The sequence below is a fragment of the Diadema antillarum genome, unplaced genomic scaffold (assembly GCF_040938485.1).
Source record: "Diadema antillarum isolate AM-2024a unplaced genomic scaffold, OU_Dant_1.0 scf00000108, whole genome shotgun sequence".
NCBI classification, from domain to species: domain Eukaryota; kingdom Metazoa; phylum Echinodermata; class Echinoidea; order Diadematoida; family Diadematidae; genus Diadema; species Diadema antillarum.
This window is the reverse complement of record NW_027270997.1, coordinates 1,262,317-1,277,993: the sequence shown is the minus strand read 5'-3', so window position 1 is coordinate 1,277,993 and position 15,677 is coordinate 1,262,317. Positions and strand designations below refer to the sequence as shown.

At 39.5% G+C, this 15,677-nt stretch overlaps 2 protein-coding genes across 2 annotated transcripts in view; one reads left to right on the top strand and one right to left on the bottom strand.

Moving 5' to 3' along the window:
• Positions 1–2,331: 2,331 nt before the first annotated feature.
• Positions 2,332–15,677, bottom strand: part of LOC139719314 (branched-chain alpha-ketoacid dehydrogenase kinase-like) — a 55,800-nt gene continuing 42,454 nt past the window's right edge. The window contains exons 10-11 of the mRNA XM_071630734.1: positions 3,571–3,729; positions 2,332–2,990 (exon numbers count right to left, since the gene is read on the bottom strand). Coding sequence (XP_071486835.1) covers positions 2,846–2,990; positions 3,571–3,729 — 304 coding nt within the window. The 3' untranslated portion in view covers positions 2,332–2,845. The remainder of the gene's footprint in view (positions 2,991–3,570; positions 3,730–15,677) is intronic.
• Positions 6,370–11,945, top strand: LOC139719313 (piggyBac transposable element-derived protein 5-like). The gene is made up of 2 exons (XM_071630733.1): positions 6,370–6,446; positions 9,026–11,945. The coding sequence occupies exon 2, from the start codon at positions 9,027–9,029 to the stop codon at positions 11,082–11,084; it is 2,058 nt and encodes a 685-aa protein (XP_071486834.1). The 5' UTR covers positions 6,370–6,446; position 9,026; the 3' UTR covers positions 11,085–11,945.

Here is a 15,677-nt window from a genome sequence, read left to right as displayed (position 1 = left end):
CATTCTTCAAGGAGCTGAATCGATCACCTTAACATTTGTGTGCATGTACGTGCATGTGTGTGTGCGCGCGCGCGCGCGTGTGTGTGTGTGTGTGTGTGTGTGTGAATAACAAAATATCACAGTGCTTTGGGTTGCTAGAATTAATCACATTGTCCAGTACACTGTGTACTGTGAAGAAATTCAAGATATTGCCTTAACAAAGGGTATCAAAGTAACAAAACTTTAAAATTTACATTTCTACTCTGTTTTTGGCATTCCTAGGATAATTTTGTAATGAGAGGTATGTCGTCCAGCATGTTGAGTATGGGCTTAGAAATAAAACAATCTTGATATATGCAGTATACAATGTACAATCGATATTATGAGTGGTTATTACTACATTTATGGGAGAATACAGTATTGAGTTAGAGTCATAACTTGTATGTTACTGAACACATACAGTATCTTTGGCACTGCTACATGTACTAAATGTGTTCTTTGGATTGGCAAAATGATTACTGTATTTCATCCGCATTTGACTTTAAAAAACTTTGAACAATTTATGTTAGAACACATACATTTTCAAAAATAACATAGTATAAGCATTTGTAACAGAAAGATAAGACAAACAAATACAGCTTATAGCAGGTCATACCCACATCATATTACCTTATCCGAGTCTCCAATCATGAGACAGAACAGTTCTTCAGATATGGTGACTGTGAACATTGTGTAAAAATATTCAGCCAGTAAAGTATGCACAATGTGTAGGGTGTGCTGGATCCCAGTAACGGACAGTACTGCCCTGAATCATATCTAATTTGGCAAGAGACATCTTTGTCGTAACGCATGTACGTGAACAGGTTGCTACATTATTGCTGTCGCCATGTCAGACTGTCCTAACAACAGCCTCTACTATTTACAACATGGCGTACCTGGTATTATACCTTTGTTTCTATACTGTTTGGTACAACATGTAGACATATGGGACACAGCCATGTACATCAACAACACCGGTTAGGAGAGATACCCATCAGATTCATTGCGTTTGGAATACAACATCTCACCACTGAATACATCTCTAAATTTTACACTTCACTTTGACAGAAATGCCAGGAACTTCATGTTACCATGTCACATGTGAATGTATTCCAACGCCTAACAACTCAACCACAATAATCACTTACATATACAACTACTGGCCTGCGGACTGTAGCACCAGTACTAGATGAGCTATGGCATGATTAGATGGTGTATGTACATCTCCTAGAATGGACATATTAAATTCGCAATGCAGATTCTTCAATATCTACCAATACGATTCGTATGAAAAGTGAAATTTCTTCCTACCTACAATGTACATGCACTACGTACGCATAATACACTACTGCGATTGGCACAGGGCTAAAAAATGTAAATTCTCTGTGTTGCCGTCTTATTGATCAAGGAGAAAAGATACATTCACTGAGCTGCAGATTAACATCAATGAAAGCATATCAAGACTTGAATATATCAATACCAACCAAATAGTACAGCAATATCATGCAGCATATGATTAGCCAGGGCACACTTTTTACTGTCAATATGACAAGTATGCAGGGCACAAAATGTACATAATTGAATATTGACAACTTGATACGTCTATAACATAATAAAGAGACAAGAAAAAAAAATCTCTCTATCAAACGAATGATATCCATAAAGAGCTACTATTCAGTAAAGCAATTCAACGCGGAACATCATCCTATCACTTGCAATCAATTTTGTTCAAAGTGGAAAGATGGCCGCTGAGAGTAACGGCCAAGGGTACTATTCAGAGGCATTGCATGCTGTTCTCTGCTGTCCCAAGTATAGGTAATATAGTAGATATGATATGCACTGACATGAATTACAATGACAATAGCTATAATTGCTGATTGGCAAAGCATAGATAACAGATCCACATTCAAGATATACACGATTTATGTTGCTGACGGAAGTATGAGATGACTGCCAAAGCAGAGAGTACATCTCTTCATCATCTTTGTAACACAGCTGTGATGTAAATGGTGATTATGATGTCACTACCATGTCTACCACAAGAGATCTGTTTCAACCCTCGGCAGCTTGTCCAGTGGCCACCAAGAATCTGTTACACCCGAAATAAAGGACCATGACCACCACTTCATATACGTGCATTTGGGCATGGTGAATTCAAGGAATGGTCAACTGGTCTCACTTAAAAGTGCATCGCGAGTTTGAAGGACCCTGCTTTCCCATAACTCTAAAAAGAAAAAGATCAAATGCTGGAACCTTAATGTGACAAACTGCTTTATGGTACTATAGCAGCTATTAATGATGAATCCCTGCAAGTCTCATAACATATGTCTGTGCATGGCACATATTTTTTTTTTAGCACACTGCATTGTAACCCTGTCTGAAAGTGAGAACTTATACATCTGCATCCAGTCCCATTGCCAAGAGTGATTTTTATTCCCCACAGAATACATGGCACTCCTGAACACAGTAAAAATTAGTTTAAATTCTTAGGATTAAAAGCTCCTTCTCAGCCCTCCTCTTCTCTCATTCTATTCCAAATGAACATGACACAACATTCACTCCCATGGGGTTAATTACAGACTGTATGTATTGATTTCCAGCTGCCTGGCGTAATCCAGGATGTTCTAAAATTTAAATGCTCCTTACCCAGCAATTATTGAGGAACCATATTGGCTCACTGACAATAAGATTAGAATGAACCCTCCCCCCGGCAACCCCATTAGCCTCCCCCACCATCCAATAAAAAACAAAACACAAGCATAATGAAAAAACAAAACATGTGGGTCCTCAAGATCTCAAAGCTCTCCAAACGTTGCTTGGTGCCTTCCTAGATCCTAAAGCTTTCCTGCTTGCCATCGATATGCCTGAGGCGAAGGTAGACGTCTGTTCCAATCCCTTGCATGGTCTCCAGGGCCAGGCTTCCTCCCAGGTACTCTGCGTAGGCCTTAGAGACGGGAAGTCCAAACCCAAAGCTGCATTCGTGTGGGGTGGAGGTGATGGCACGGAAATGTAAAAAAAAAAAAAAAAGGACAAAATCATCAGTAATGGCTCTTGGTGGATATATGCACTTTGTACTTGTAAGCAATTGTCATATAATTGTATTAGTACAGTAGGCCTACTGTAAACAATATTTTCGCAAGATTATTTTTTGGTGCTGATGAGCTGCTCAAAACATACTCGCTGGTTCTTGAATTCAAACTGCAATTTGTCAACCCATTCAAAATATGCAGAGAAAATTCTGAAAATATTTTAGAGGGTTTTAGAATCCATGCTAGCAAAAAGTAGCGCAAAATACATGAAAATGAATATACAAAGTACCACAAATATTTCAACATTTAAAGTACTCTACCAGGAGTATCTTCTTTAATAAGAGAGTCACACAAGATGATAGCAACAACAGTACGAACTCAACATCTGTTGATAATTACAAATCACAAGTTAACCATTTGTGTGGAAAGCAGCTTTAAAGGTGATAATTTCTTGCCAACCTACAAATCACATGTTGTGTACTTCAGCAATATGTAAGAAATATGGCTTCATCAAGCGACTCACCCGCACAGAGGCCCAGCTGTGGTCTGGTTCACAGTGTCCATGAATGTCCCAAAGGCCCCGCCCGCCTGGTTGGCCGCATCATCATTGGCTGTGGTGTAATGATACTGGAGCACCTTGTTCACCATGGAGTGGGGGATACCGCCGCCCCTGTCGGAGATCCTGGTATGGGTAGTTAACAAATAAATCAATTAAGCAGGTTACTTGCCTGTCCATTTTCTAAGAATGTGCTTCCTGTGTATCTGAAATTGCACATGTATAAAAAGTGGGGGTTAATGAAACAGAGCAACAGAAAATTTGGGATGAAGAACTTCACATCAAAACAATCCTCATTATATATCTCTCTCACTCTCTCTACTCTGAAATCCTTCACTTTCTTTTATAAAGGAAACCAGAGCCCAAATATAAATGTGGATTGAGGGAAAGCAGCAGTATTATATTCAGTGAAAGTTTGAAGAAAATTAGACATATGATTCAAAAGTTATGAATTTTCTAAGTTTTGCCTTTTGGTGCCATCATCGCTGGGTAAGAAGATAGGCTACCTACAGTTTATGACGTCAGGTATGGACAACAATATGAGGAAAACAGAAAGAAAATTCAACATATTTTCACTCCTCTAGCATTTAATGAAAAAACACTTGACATATTGCCTTTTTCAGAAAGCAGAGGGAATGATATGTCAATAACAAGTTGATTGATGTAATGTTTACTTTTCAAAAGAAAAATGAATGTGATTCACGAAATTCATGAAAAGTAAACCCTGATGAAAAGAATGGCTTTTACAGTATATGGTAGTGTTTCTATATACCAGGTAATCTTCTAATGTCTGTTGCCAAATGAGTCACAGATCCATGCTGTGTCTATTTCTTTAGGCAGTTATATGGTCCAAGGATCAAGGTAGGAACCTAAACTTCCTGATGGGCAATCCCTACCTGGCTGAATATATTAGGCCTATGTAGGTTACAGCTCGATTATTATTCTTCAGGTTTGTATTTCCGAAAACGAAACAACATTCATATTATTATGAAGGTATAATCAGAAAATGAAAAAAGGTTTGTCATATTCTGAATGTTCATTTATTTGAAAACGAAAATGGATTAATATCAAAGGATCAACTAACTCCATTTCATTTTTAGATGCGGCAAGCAAGTGTCTAACAAGTTAGGCATATGGAGTTTCTTTTACAGAGAATTTAAGTCGAACTTTTAATTTAAGATTGACTAAAAATTATGGTATGCCATCATAGGCCTACCTGTTCAATTCTATTAGCCTAATCACCATCCACTTCACATTATTATTGTTACAGAATACTAGTAATTCCTTTGTTATCTATTTTCATCTTGTATTATCAATGGCTAATTGAAAAAATGTCTCCAAAATCTTAATTTCAATCATTTGAAAGTTGAGCAATATTGAAGACACACACAGCATCAAGTACCATGGTAAAGTCAATCTTAAATTTTAAGATCAACTTGGCTTAATTAATTCTTTGTGAAACAGCTAGGCCCCAGAGGAATTAAAGGACAAGTCCACCTTCATGTACCAGGTACATAAGGATTAAGAGAATGCAGCAATATCGGTAGAATTACACATCAGTGAAATGTTTGAGGCACAATGGAAAGTTACGGATTTTTGAAGATTCAGTGCCTCCATTGCTGGATGAGAAGACTACCTGGTACTACAGCTTGTGATGTCACATGCGTAGAATGATATAAGGAAAGTACAAAGAAAATTCAACATATTTTTACTTTTCTCACATAAAAATAGAGCACTTGACTTGCCTCTTTCAGAAGGCAGGGGGATAATAGTACCCTTAAAATCTTTAGGTCAGTACCGTAGCGAGTCAAGGGAATGTTTACATTTTTCAAAAAATGAAATTTTGTGGAATTCTCTTTAATATATTTTCCTTATAAAACATAATTGTTCTATGCATGTGATATCATACGCTGCAGCTCTTCTCATCAAGCAGCTGTGACTGCGCAGATACTTTAAAAATTCATAACTTTAGAACAGATTATTTTTCCCCAAACTTTCACTGATGTATCTACTAATATTGCTGCATTCCGCATGTATATGAAGGTGGACTTGTCCTGTGCACCCAGTGGGCTCATACTGAAATGAATGCACATTGTTTTGTCTGAATGGCAACACCTCCAAGATTCATATGGCACATAACATTAGCCAAAACACCCCCCCCCCCCCAAAAAAAAAAAAAATAAATAAATAAATAAATAAATAAATAAATAAATAAATAAAAAAATAAAAAAATAAACAAATAAAAAAAAAATCCTCAGTTGGCAGAGTTATAAACATTGTATAAGAGCTAGATGTGTGTCAAAAGAACAGGGCATCTCCCCATGGCCCACCCCACCCCCAAGAATCCATTGATCCAGGTACCGGTACGGTACCACTACCAGCTCACCTACTGATTCGTTGAGTAACATTAGTAGGCCTATTTTGATTTTGTTTGATGTGTGAAACTATTTCGATACTGGTTTTAGTTATGTTATTGTTCATTTCACATCATATCGATCATTCATTTCTCAAAGGGGGGGGGGGTGTTTAATTTAGATACTAATACTTATACCAATATACGGTACATTCATCCCCATAATCTGATTTATTTGTCCTGGCGCGCACAAAGTTGTGCGTTTCAGGTGCTGCAGTTTTATTGGCGAATCGAACATAAAACACATTCGGCCGCCGATCCCGGAAGCAAAATGCCACGCTGACCTGCTACGTACATCGAGGTCAGCTTGCACTCATCTCATGAGCTCAATACACAAACAATTGGTGGCTTTTCATGGGACACGAGCGAGGGAAATCGTACCTGTACATGTCACATTATTTCGGCGCTATTGCACCGATTTGCCTGTCAGGTAGGTACAATCGAACAAAATACGAAATCATTGACATGTAGCCTTTCACCGAGTCCAAATCGAAGGATTCAGATTACGGGAAAGAGATATTATTTTTCACTTAATTGCGTCGAAGACTTTCTACCCGAAACAGTGCGTTGGTGTAGCGTAGTCCCACTAATTCATATTCAAGGGAGGGTTTACTTTTGCTTCAAGGTAACGAAATTACACATCGACAACGTGTCAATATTCATGATATTTTATAGTGTATGAATGACATATGTTTGGGTAATGAACCTCACAGTTTACAGCAACGAATACGTATTCTTGGCATACTCGTGAAATAGGCAGCTTCACATGGTTTATGAACATGTCAATCTCAATGGGATGTTATTTTTACGACAACTGTAGACTGCTAGCGGCTACACACAGTACACAGCTACACACACGGCACGGCACGGTTGCCTTCAGACAGCAGAAAAATCGGCGCTAGTCTAGTGTACTTTCGCTTGTTTCGCTTGACCTGTTTGGCGAATGATCTCCAAACATGCACAAACTCACCCTTGTTATTCAGTAGCCTAAAATACTTGCATCTGAGTCTCCAAAGTCGAATAGACATTAAGTTTTAACACTTTTAGTATTTGCAAGTGTAGGAAAATTGTTGGAAAATCTTGATTGCTTGAAATGCTGCATGGAGCTGCTCTGTACACAATGCACAAGCACAGTATGAATACGTTCAGCGCATGCTTGAAGGGTCGAGCATTTGGTCTGAATGTAGCGACACAGCGGCTTTCCCGATGGTGTCAGTGAAAAGCTAAAATTTGTTTTTCTCTTTTCCTCGGCCAAGTCTTGCGCATTGCGTTTGAATAGCGGTTGTAGCTTCAAAGGGGTTGAGCGCGTGCGCAAGTGTGTGCTGCCACTTTAGCTATATCTTTCTCTTTCTTTTCTATCTTTTCTTCTTTCATTTTCAGGTAGAATCTATACCTAAATTTCCCTTTCCTTCCTATCAATCATTTCTTTGTGGTGTTCCCCCTGTCTAACTTTCTCAATTTCATATTTACCTGTACTTTCTGCCTAATTGTTCTTTGTTTCCTTCATGGGATGGGTTGTTTTTCCCTCCAACTGCAAGGGTTTTTCCTTTCTATCCTCTCCAATATCCTTGTCTGGGTCCATGTTTAACAGTACAACCCAAAGTTAAAGAGCTTTTGAAGTACAAGGCTTTCAGCTACTTGCAGATGCGACTTGTGTTATCATTCAAGAGGGCTAGTACGGTAGACTAATTCTGATACTGTATGGAAAATTTGTATGAATAATTTAGATGACGAGTCTACCAGAATAACTTTTAGCCAACATCTACATGGATACTGTTGCTTTGGCTTACGTGTATGCAAACTGTGCAGTCTCCTTCATCTGTCGATATATTGAGTCATGTTATCAATACATCCTTAATTGTATGTCATACAGGTGGGGGCCTCAAAAAACAGAACTTTCTCCAAAGAGAAATTGATTTTGAATAAAGACATACAGATGATGCATCAATATACAAAGTCTGTTGTTGATCAGTTCACACACATCGTACACGTAGCAAACAAAAAGAGCAACACTCTTCGTTGGCTACTGTATACGCCATATATTTCGCGAGTCTAAATTTTCGCGAATCGGGACTTCCCGACAATTTCGTGAGTGGTTGAATTCGCGATCGTGGAGTCGTGTACTGAACGGAGAAAGGTATACGCGTACGTCACATTCATATCGGCATTAGAGTCAATATTTTTGTGTGTTTTTAATTTCGCGAGTGGCAGCTGACTTGCGAAATTCGCAAAAATAAAAACCTCGCGAAATATTCGACGTATACAGAATATCAGTGACAACTATTGAAGTACCGGTATACTGTCTTTTCGTTCTACACTATGATCAAACTTTTCCATTCTAGTCTTATCAAATTGGACAACTGAGGTGATAACATTTTATGATTAAATTTTCTGGATATTGCACCCTTGGCCACTTCAAAAATAACCATCTTGGTGGTCCAGAGCTCAAAATATTTGCAATATTCTCTCTGTCGTTGTTGGGTTGTTTTTTTTTCATTGCATAAAAATGTCATAGAAGGACAAGTTCGCCTTATTACAGTTAATATATACATGTGGATTGGGTGAATGCAACAATATTAGTACTGTAGAACACATCAGTGAAAATTTGAAAAAAAAATCAGACAATCTGTTCAAAAGTTAAGAATTTTTGAACTTTCAGTGCTGCCATCGCTAGATGAGAAGACTACTACAGTGTATGATGTCACATACATAGAAGATTTCCATGAAATTTCCTTTAAAGAACACATTCCCTGGACTTGTTACTGATGTATGTTGAGGGTAATATTATTCCCCCGCCTTCTGAAAGGGGCAAATCAAGTGCTCTTTTACTATGCAAAAAAGTGAAAATATGAAGTTTCTTTGTATCGTTCTACGCATATTTTATCACAAACTGAAGTAAGTCTTCTCGTTCAGCAATAACAGCACTGAAACTTCAAAAATTCATGACTTTTGAATGGATTCATAGACTTGCACATTACTAATTACAAATTTGTATGCTTTCTTTTGCAGAATGGCAAACATCCAGCAAATGGCAGGTGGTGTGTATGACCCAGCAAGAGGTGGTCAAGGCATGAGTGCAGGGATGACTCCGGGTGTGCCTCCCAATATGACTCCTGGTCTTGGTCCCAATATGAGTGCCAATATGGGTGACAACTCTGCCTCAATGCTGCATCATCCTGTTCCATTTGACTGTTCAGATATAGACTCCGATGACATAAGCGTTGATGATCAGTCAGACGGGGCAGATGATATCGAGAAGACTTACACCAACTTGGATGGCAGCAGAAAGGAAATGCTGAATTCGAGCATGATACAGCAGGCCTTTGCTCAGAGTATTGGGCTTGGGCTAGTGCAGCAGGCTGCCAGGCATGCTTCAGACATGAGTGTCGTCCCGGGCAACGCTGCCAACATGCCATTCCACGGTCTTCAACTGCCCCCACCTCCAACGTCGACACAGTCATCCTTAAAAGGCAGAGCAGAGCACGGTAACCAACCATCTGGGTGGACTCATCACGTCCGCGCCACCCCAGCCCCACCGTTCAACGCTGCCAAACCTGGACCTTCGCCCTTGCTACCCCATGGCACCCCGGAGTTGGCCTTCTTCAACATGCTCTTTCCAGAATCGCTCATTGAGCAGTTGATGATAGAGACCAACCGATATGCCGAACACACACATTCAGACAAGGCTAATGCCAACTGGAAGCCACTCACTTTCACTGAAATGAAGGCATATCTCGGGATTCGCATCTACATGAGCATCTTGAGTCTGCCCCACCAGGACATGTATTGGTCAACGGATTGGCTCTTTGGAAGTCTAGCATGTTCGCAAATCATGCCCAAGAACCGCTTTCAGAACATAGCGAGGAATTTGAATGCCAATGACATGACCACCAATCCTCCTGTGACTGCCCCTGATCATGACAAGCTTCATGCCATACGCCCCATCCTTGATACTGTATTACGCACCATCAAAGAGCATTATCACCCCCACCAGAACATGTGCATTGATGAGACCATAATCACATACAAAGGGAAGCTTGGCTGGCGACAGAGGTCGGCTGATGGGACCACTGTAGGTATCAAGGTGTGGATGAGAGCCGACTCGACCAACGGCTATGTCAACGATTTCCAGTTTTATACCGGGAAGTCACAGGAGGGTAAGATGGAGGGTGGACTGGCAACCAGAGTAGCATTAGACCTCTCAAAAGATCTTCATAATACCGATGCCATTTTGAACATGAAGGGCTTTTTCACCAGCCCCTACTTATTCGAAAGAATGTATGACTTGGGGATCAGGTGTCGAGGGACTGTGAAAGCAGAGCGGAAGGACTTCCCCGAAGCCCAGCTGGGGTCCAAGTCTTTCACTCAGCATGGCCAGTCTGCAGTGGTTCAGAAAGGGAACACATGTGCTTATGCATGGAAGGACAAACGAGTTGTGCATGTGCTGTCAACCGCTGACGACGCCACGGTGACCGACAACGTGACACGGAAGCAGCGGGATGGATGGGTCAAGCCGGTGCCTTGTCCGCAGGCAATATCCAACTGCAACAAATATCTCCACGGAGTTTCACATGCCAATCAGCTGCGGCTGGAGTATCCCTCATCACGAACATCCAACAAGTGGTGGCACTACTTGTTCTGGTTCATCTTTGATACGTGCATGGCCAATGCCTACATCATCATGAAAGAGACCTACATTCATCATAACAGTGGCTCTCTCTCTGGTACACGCAAGATGTGCACCCTCGAATTCAAGAAAAATCTTGCCAAACAGCTGGTCTCGGAGCAAATGATGAACGGAAAGAAGAGGAAGAGCCCAGAGAGCAGCTCAGGTGGCCCACTGAAGGTCAAGTTCAAGAAGGTCAAGTCGAAGAAGAGTGACAAGAAAGAGTCCACTCGCCGAAAGAAGAGTTCACCAAAGAAACTGAAAATTGGCATTGAAGCTGCAGCCATGTATGTGTCCAGCGAGGCTATCAAAGCTGACGAGGACAACAGCACAGCAGACGAGGTCACCCCTGTTGTTGAAGTACCGGAAGTGTCACAGTCACCTGGGACGTCTACTGAGTAGAGACGTTCCTGGTTTTGTAATGAAATGTCAACACAAAGTACCAAGCTATGTAATGACTAGGATTTGATGATGCGCAGGTGAAATAGAGATTTCCATGGTGTGCTTACCATATCACATCTCTGAATATCATTGATATTTGCCATTGATGATTATGTATTTGTAGGTAACACAAAACAGCTGAGGTCAGCATCAATCAGACAAGTTTGTGATTATTGTGAGGTGGAATGATTGCAATTACCATGGTTGCAGCCAGAAAACAGCGGTCAGTCATAAGTAGTTACAAATTTGCAACAGTGGCTGCAGTTATTGCAATTTACAATTAGTAGAAGTGATTACAAAATGTGGTCCCTGATCATGCGCTGGAAACTAGTTTGTCAGACCTCCAAATTCAGGCAATCATATTATGATGTCATGAATGTGACATCAAATTTGAGGTACACAAGCAAAGAAGAACATAAGGAATGGTATTTAACCTTGAAAATTCACTGAATATAAGCATGTGCTCTGCTCAAGGATTTTCTTGTTTTGTTTTCACATAATTTTCTTGTATCACACTGAATCAACATAATTTGTCTTGTAGTAGTTTGAAGGCGAACTTGAATTATAATACTTACCTCTTCAGCCTTAATAGCAAGCTCTAGATCTGCGATGCGAAGGCTAAAATGACTTTAATTAGGCAAAAAATGGTGTTCTGCACATGTGTAAGATAGCCATTTCTATTGTCCCATCTGAGCCTGCGTCATCTTAGCGTCCATGTCTCAGATCTGAAGCCTGCTAATTTCTAATCCCTGGAATTCACATGTACAATCTGTTTTCGTATGTTATATTATGTGCCAAATTATGGGTTCATATTAGTGCTTTTTTTTTTTTTTTTTTGTTCCTCTGATCTGGGACTTTTCAATAAGCTCTTCTTTCACCTGTATATGAGTTCAGAGCTTGCAATACTGGTCCTTGCTGAACATTAAAGTGTCTTGTTTGGCTGGTCTATGCGAGGCCAATCATTTTTCTGACCAAAGATTTTGGTCAGATAACACATTTGGTATACTGTACATGAAGTTGAATATTGACTCTGTTGATTCAGATCGCATTGGTCATCTGAGTGGAACTTTGACTTGACCGATAATTCAGCTGACCCAATCATTACATGAGTGGCAAATCAATTTGATGTACAATGTTTAGATTCTGTTGCACAGTGATGGTGTGAAAATCAAGGTTAGCAAATCCTCCACTTTTGCATTTTGGTTTGACTTACTGCAGAAGGAGCACTTGGTTTGCTCATGTTGGTTCAATCTTCGAAAGCACATTTCTAATATGGCTCGCTCATCACATGGCAAGCAAACAATAGCCATCAGTATAAGCAGCCATATTTGGCCGAAGGAAATGACAGAAAAGCACAAGTTGTCGGTCGTATGGTCCCAATTCACCTTCACTGTAGGAGGGATATTGTTTATACACAATGCAACAATCAATGAAGTCTTGGAAATTAAGAGATAATCATGCATTGAGGTAGTAGAACATTGCCAAACAGAATGTGCTATATCATGAACATAAAATATTTAAATACTCTCTTGCTTTAGTGGTGCTAATATGGTAAGATGAGAGCAGCAGTTTGACCTTTCCTCTTTGTACATGCTGTGTTTTTATTTGGCCACACTGTCGGGCACAACATGACTAGCATACTGCAATGCACCACACTGTCGTAAGCAGCATTGTACATTGTAGTGTAACAAAATGGTCTAGAATAATATTTGTGTAAATTGAGATAGGTTATGTTGACAGTATGTAGGAGAAAGTTATCAAATAACAAGTCCACAAGATAAGCTTAGTTTCATTGTTTGAATCCAGCAGGGCAAGCCGTCTCTCAATGAGCTGATCTCTGAGTTTGGCTCTTTCGGTAGCAATATCCAATACTTGTACTGTATATGGTACATCTGCCAGTTTGAGTGAAGTCAAACTTTCAAATTTTTCTCTCTTGAATCGCAATGCTGACCGTAATGTTACCCGTGGAAACACATCCTAACATTGGGTGCCCATGTACAAAAGACATACATTGTAGCGGTGTCAGTGCTTGTGTGGGACTAATTTACATCAAAAGAAAAAGAGTAAAGAACCATGCAAATATTGTAGCTAATGGTGATAATTTCACTGCGCTTTAAATTTTTTACATTAACCAGTTTATATCAACTCAGATTTTTCCCAATAAGCTTAAGTACTTTTAACATCTCTCTGCCACCATTATTTTGGGCATTTATACCATAGTACAATCATGACCATCTTTGTATTTCAAACTGTCCTCCCATATAATTGCAGCAAATGAGCATGATTACTAACATCATAGTGTGTGTGACGTGATATTCTTTCATTTGATGCCACAGAAATGTGATAAGGTGATTCTTCTCTGTGCATTCCCAATGTCTGCTGTCGTAGCCTCTTTTTTTTTTGGGGGGGGGGGGGGGTGGTGGGTGTGGCATTATTGCAAGAATTAGTAAAATAATATGGGATATTTCTTCAAGTTGTTCCCAAGAAAACAGTCTTGTCATTGACCTGTCAAAAGCAGATTACATTTGTCACCTTCACTGAAAAGACACATTTGTATTTTATAGAGCTAGCTGTCGTGAGGTTCCAAGATGTACAGTGTCATTGTAAGGGGGGGGGGGGGGGGGGGGAGGGATACTGTATGAAGGACATGGCACATGTATAAAAGCTAAGTACATAATGGGCATTCAGTTCCTGTAAACTTTAAAATTTTAAAAGCAGAATGCCAAAGAGTACATGCATAATACTTTATGTGTGTTTGTGTTATTCTTTACAAGTTCTGTGCTATGCTTAACAAGAAATAAATATTAAAGTAAAGAAGAATTGTGAAATCCAGTTGCTGTAAAGTATTCTGCATATATAGCTGCAAAGTGTATGTTTGGGCTAAATCTAATAAAGAGTGCTAGTTTTAATGTTTTTGTAATCACCATTTCACTCAAGGTTTCTTCACATAGCAAGATAACAGTGTGTCAAGATGCTAGCTTCTCATTTGTGACAGTGAATTCTGCACTTGATGCTTAACTCTAAAAATGAATGCTTCTTGTTCTGTAACTTCTTGGGTGCAGATGTTCGCATTTCACTAGTATGTATGCCTGGCTTCTACCTAATCTGTAGTATGTACCTATCTACTCAAATGTTATCTTTGGGCATGATTTTGACAACTCATAATAAGAAAACAATAACTACCATGTCAGTGTGTTGTCTAAGAAAAGGGAAACACCTGCTAAAATCATCTATTCCACATCCTCCTAAACTTTGTTACTCTTCAAAAGCATGGGCAATTTGGATGTCGTAAACAGTACACCCACTGCAAACACACTCTGACACTTGATAAACATTTGAATTTGAGTCATGCTAGATCGTTAAATGTGGGCAGCAGCATTGCTGTCTCAAGTTCTGGAGAAAAAAAAAACCCTGCATATTTGCAATCCTTCTCGTGGAATCCATTATATGGCTCCTGGCTTCTTCAAAATCTAGCCAAAACATGATATGCAGAGTTAGAGTAGGAGCTAATATCATGTTGCATGATTTGTATTCACTCCTCTTTCTTTTGGCATATTTGCTTTATTCTTAATTCATGTACAATCTTGGTAATAAATTGGAAATATGTTTAGGCTGATGACACATCACTTGAAAAATAGAATGAAATTCAAGGTTTTTTCTCTCAACAACTGTATACTAGAGGCTAGCACTTGTTTAATGTCGGTACTGAAGTGCATAGCACCCTGAGGGAACGCAAAAATTTGACTATGATGTAGCTTGCATTTTACTCAATTGCCACACAGATGAAAAGTCACATTTCTTTTCTCGGTAGAGGTAGAGAAGAGAAAATATCTTCGTATGTCTGTTCACAAGTAATCAAGGATGTAACTGTCTCACATGTTTACTTACATGTAGGATATTTATCCCTCAATGTAGATCAAAGTGACTCATACTATCTGTTTCCCTGGTATCAAAACAGGTGAAAGTGTGTCCACACATTGTATGTGAGACCACAGTCATATGGAAATAAGGAGTTGATAAACTGACATACATGGGAAAGGTACATTGTATGTAGCACTTGGATTGACCTATCTCAATGATGCCTGTTTTATTTACCAGAGGGAAAACATTGTAGCATAGTTGTGATTTTCTTGACCATTAAGATCTGAATGACCGTGCATGCGTTGATCATGGCACAGCTGCATACGCCACTGCAAATGCTGCCTTTTGATGGTAGATCAGTTTTAATACTCTCTGTTGGGGTACATGAACCAAAACTAACAGCTTTGCGCATAGACATGTATAATATGCATTGCGGCTTTACAGTGTACATTCATATCTCATCTTACACTGTATGTTCACATTCTATTACACATAGTCGTATCACTCTGATTATGTAAATTATGATTCAAATGTCTCTTAAAGTCTGTGTCATACTCATGGTTGAACCCTGATTTTCCGCAAATCCACAACTGCTGTTGGTGTAGCGCTGTATCTTCTCATTTACACATCTGATGCTATCGATTTAGAGCTGCAGATTTTTTTTAATATATACTTGCACTGACACACAGTCAA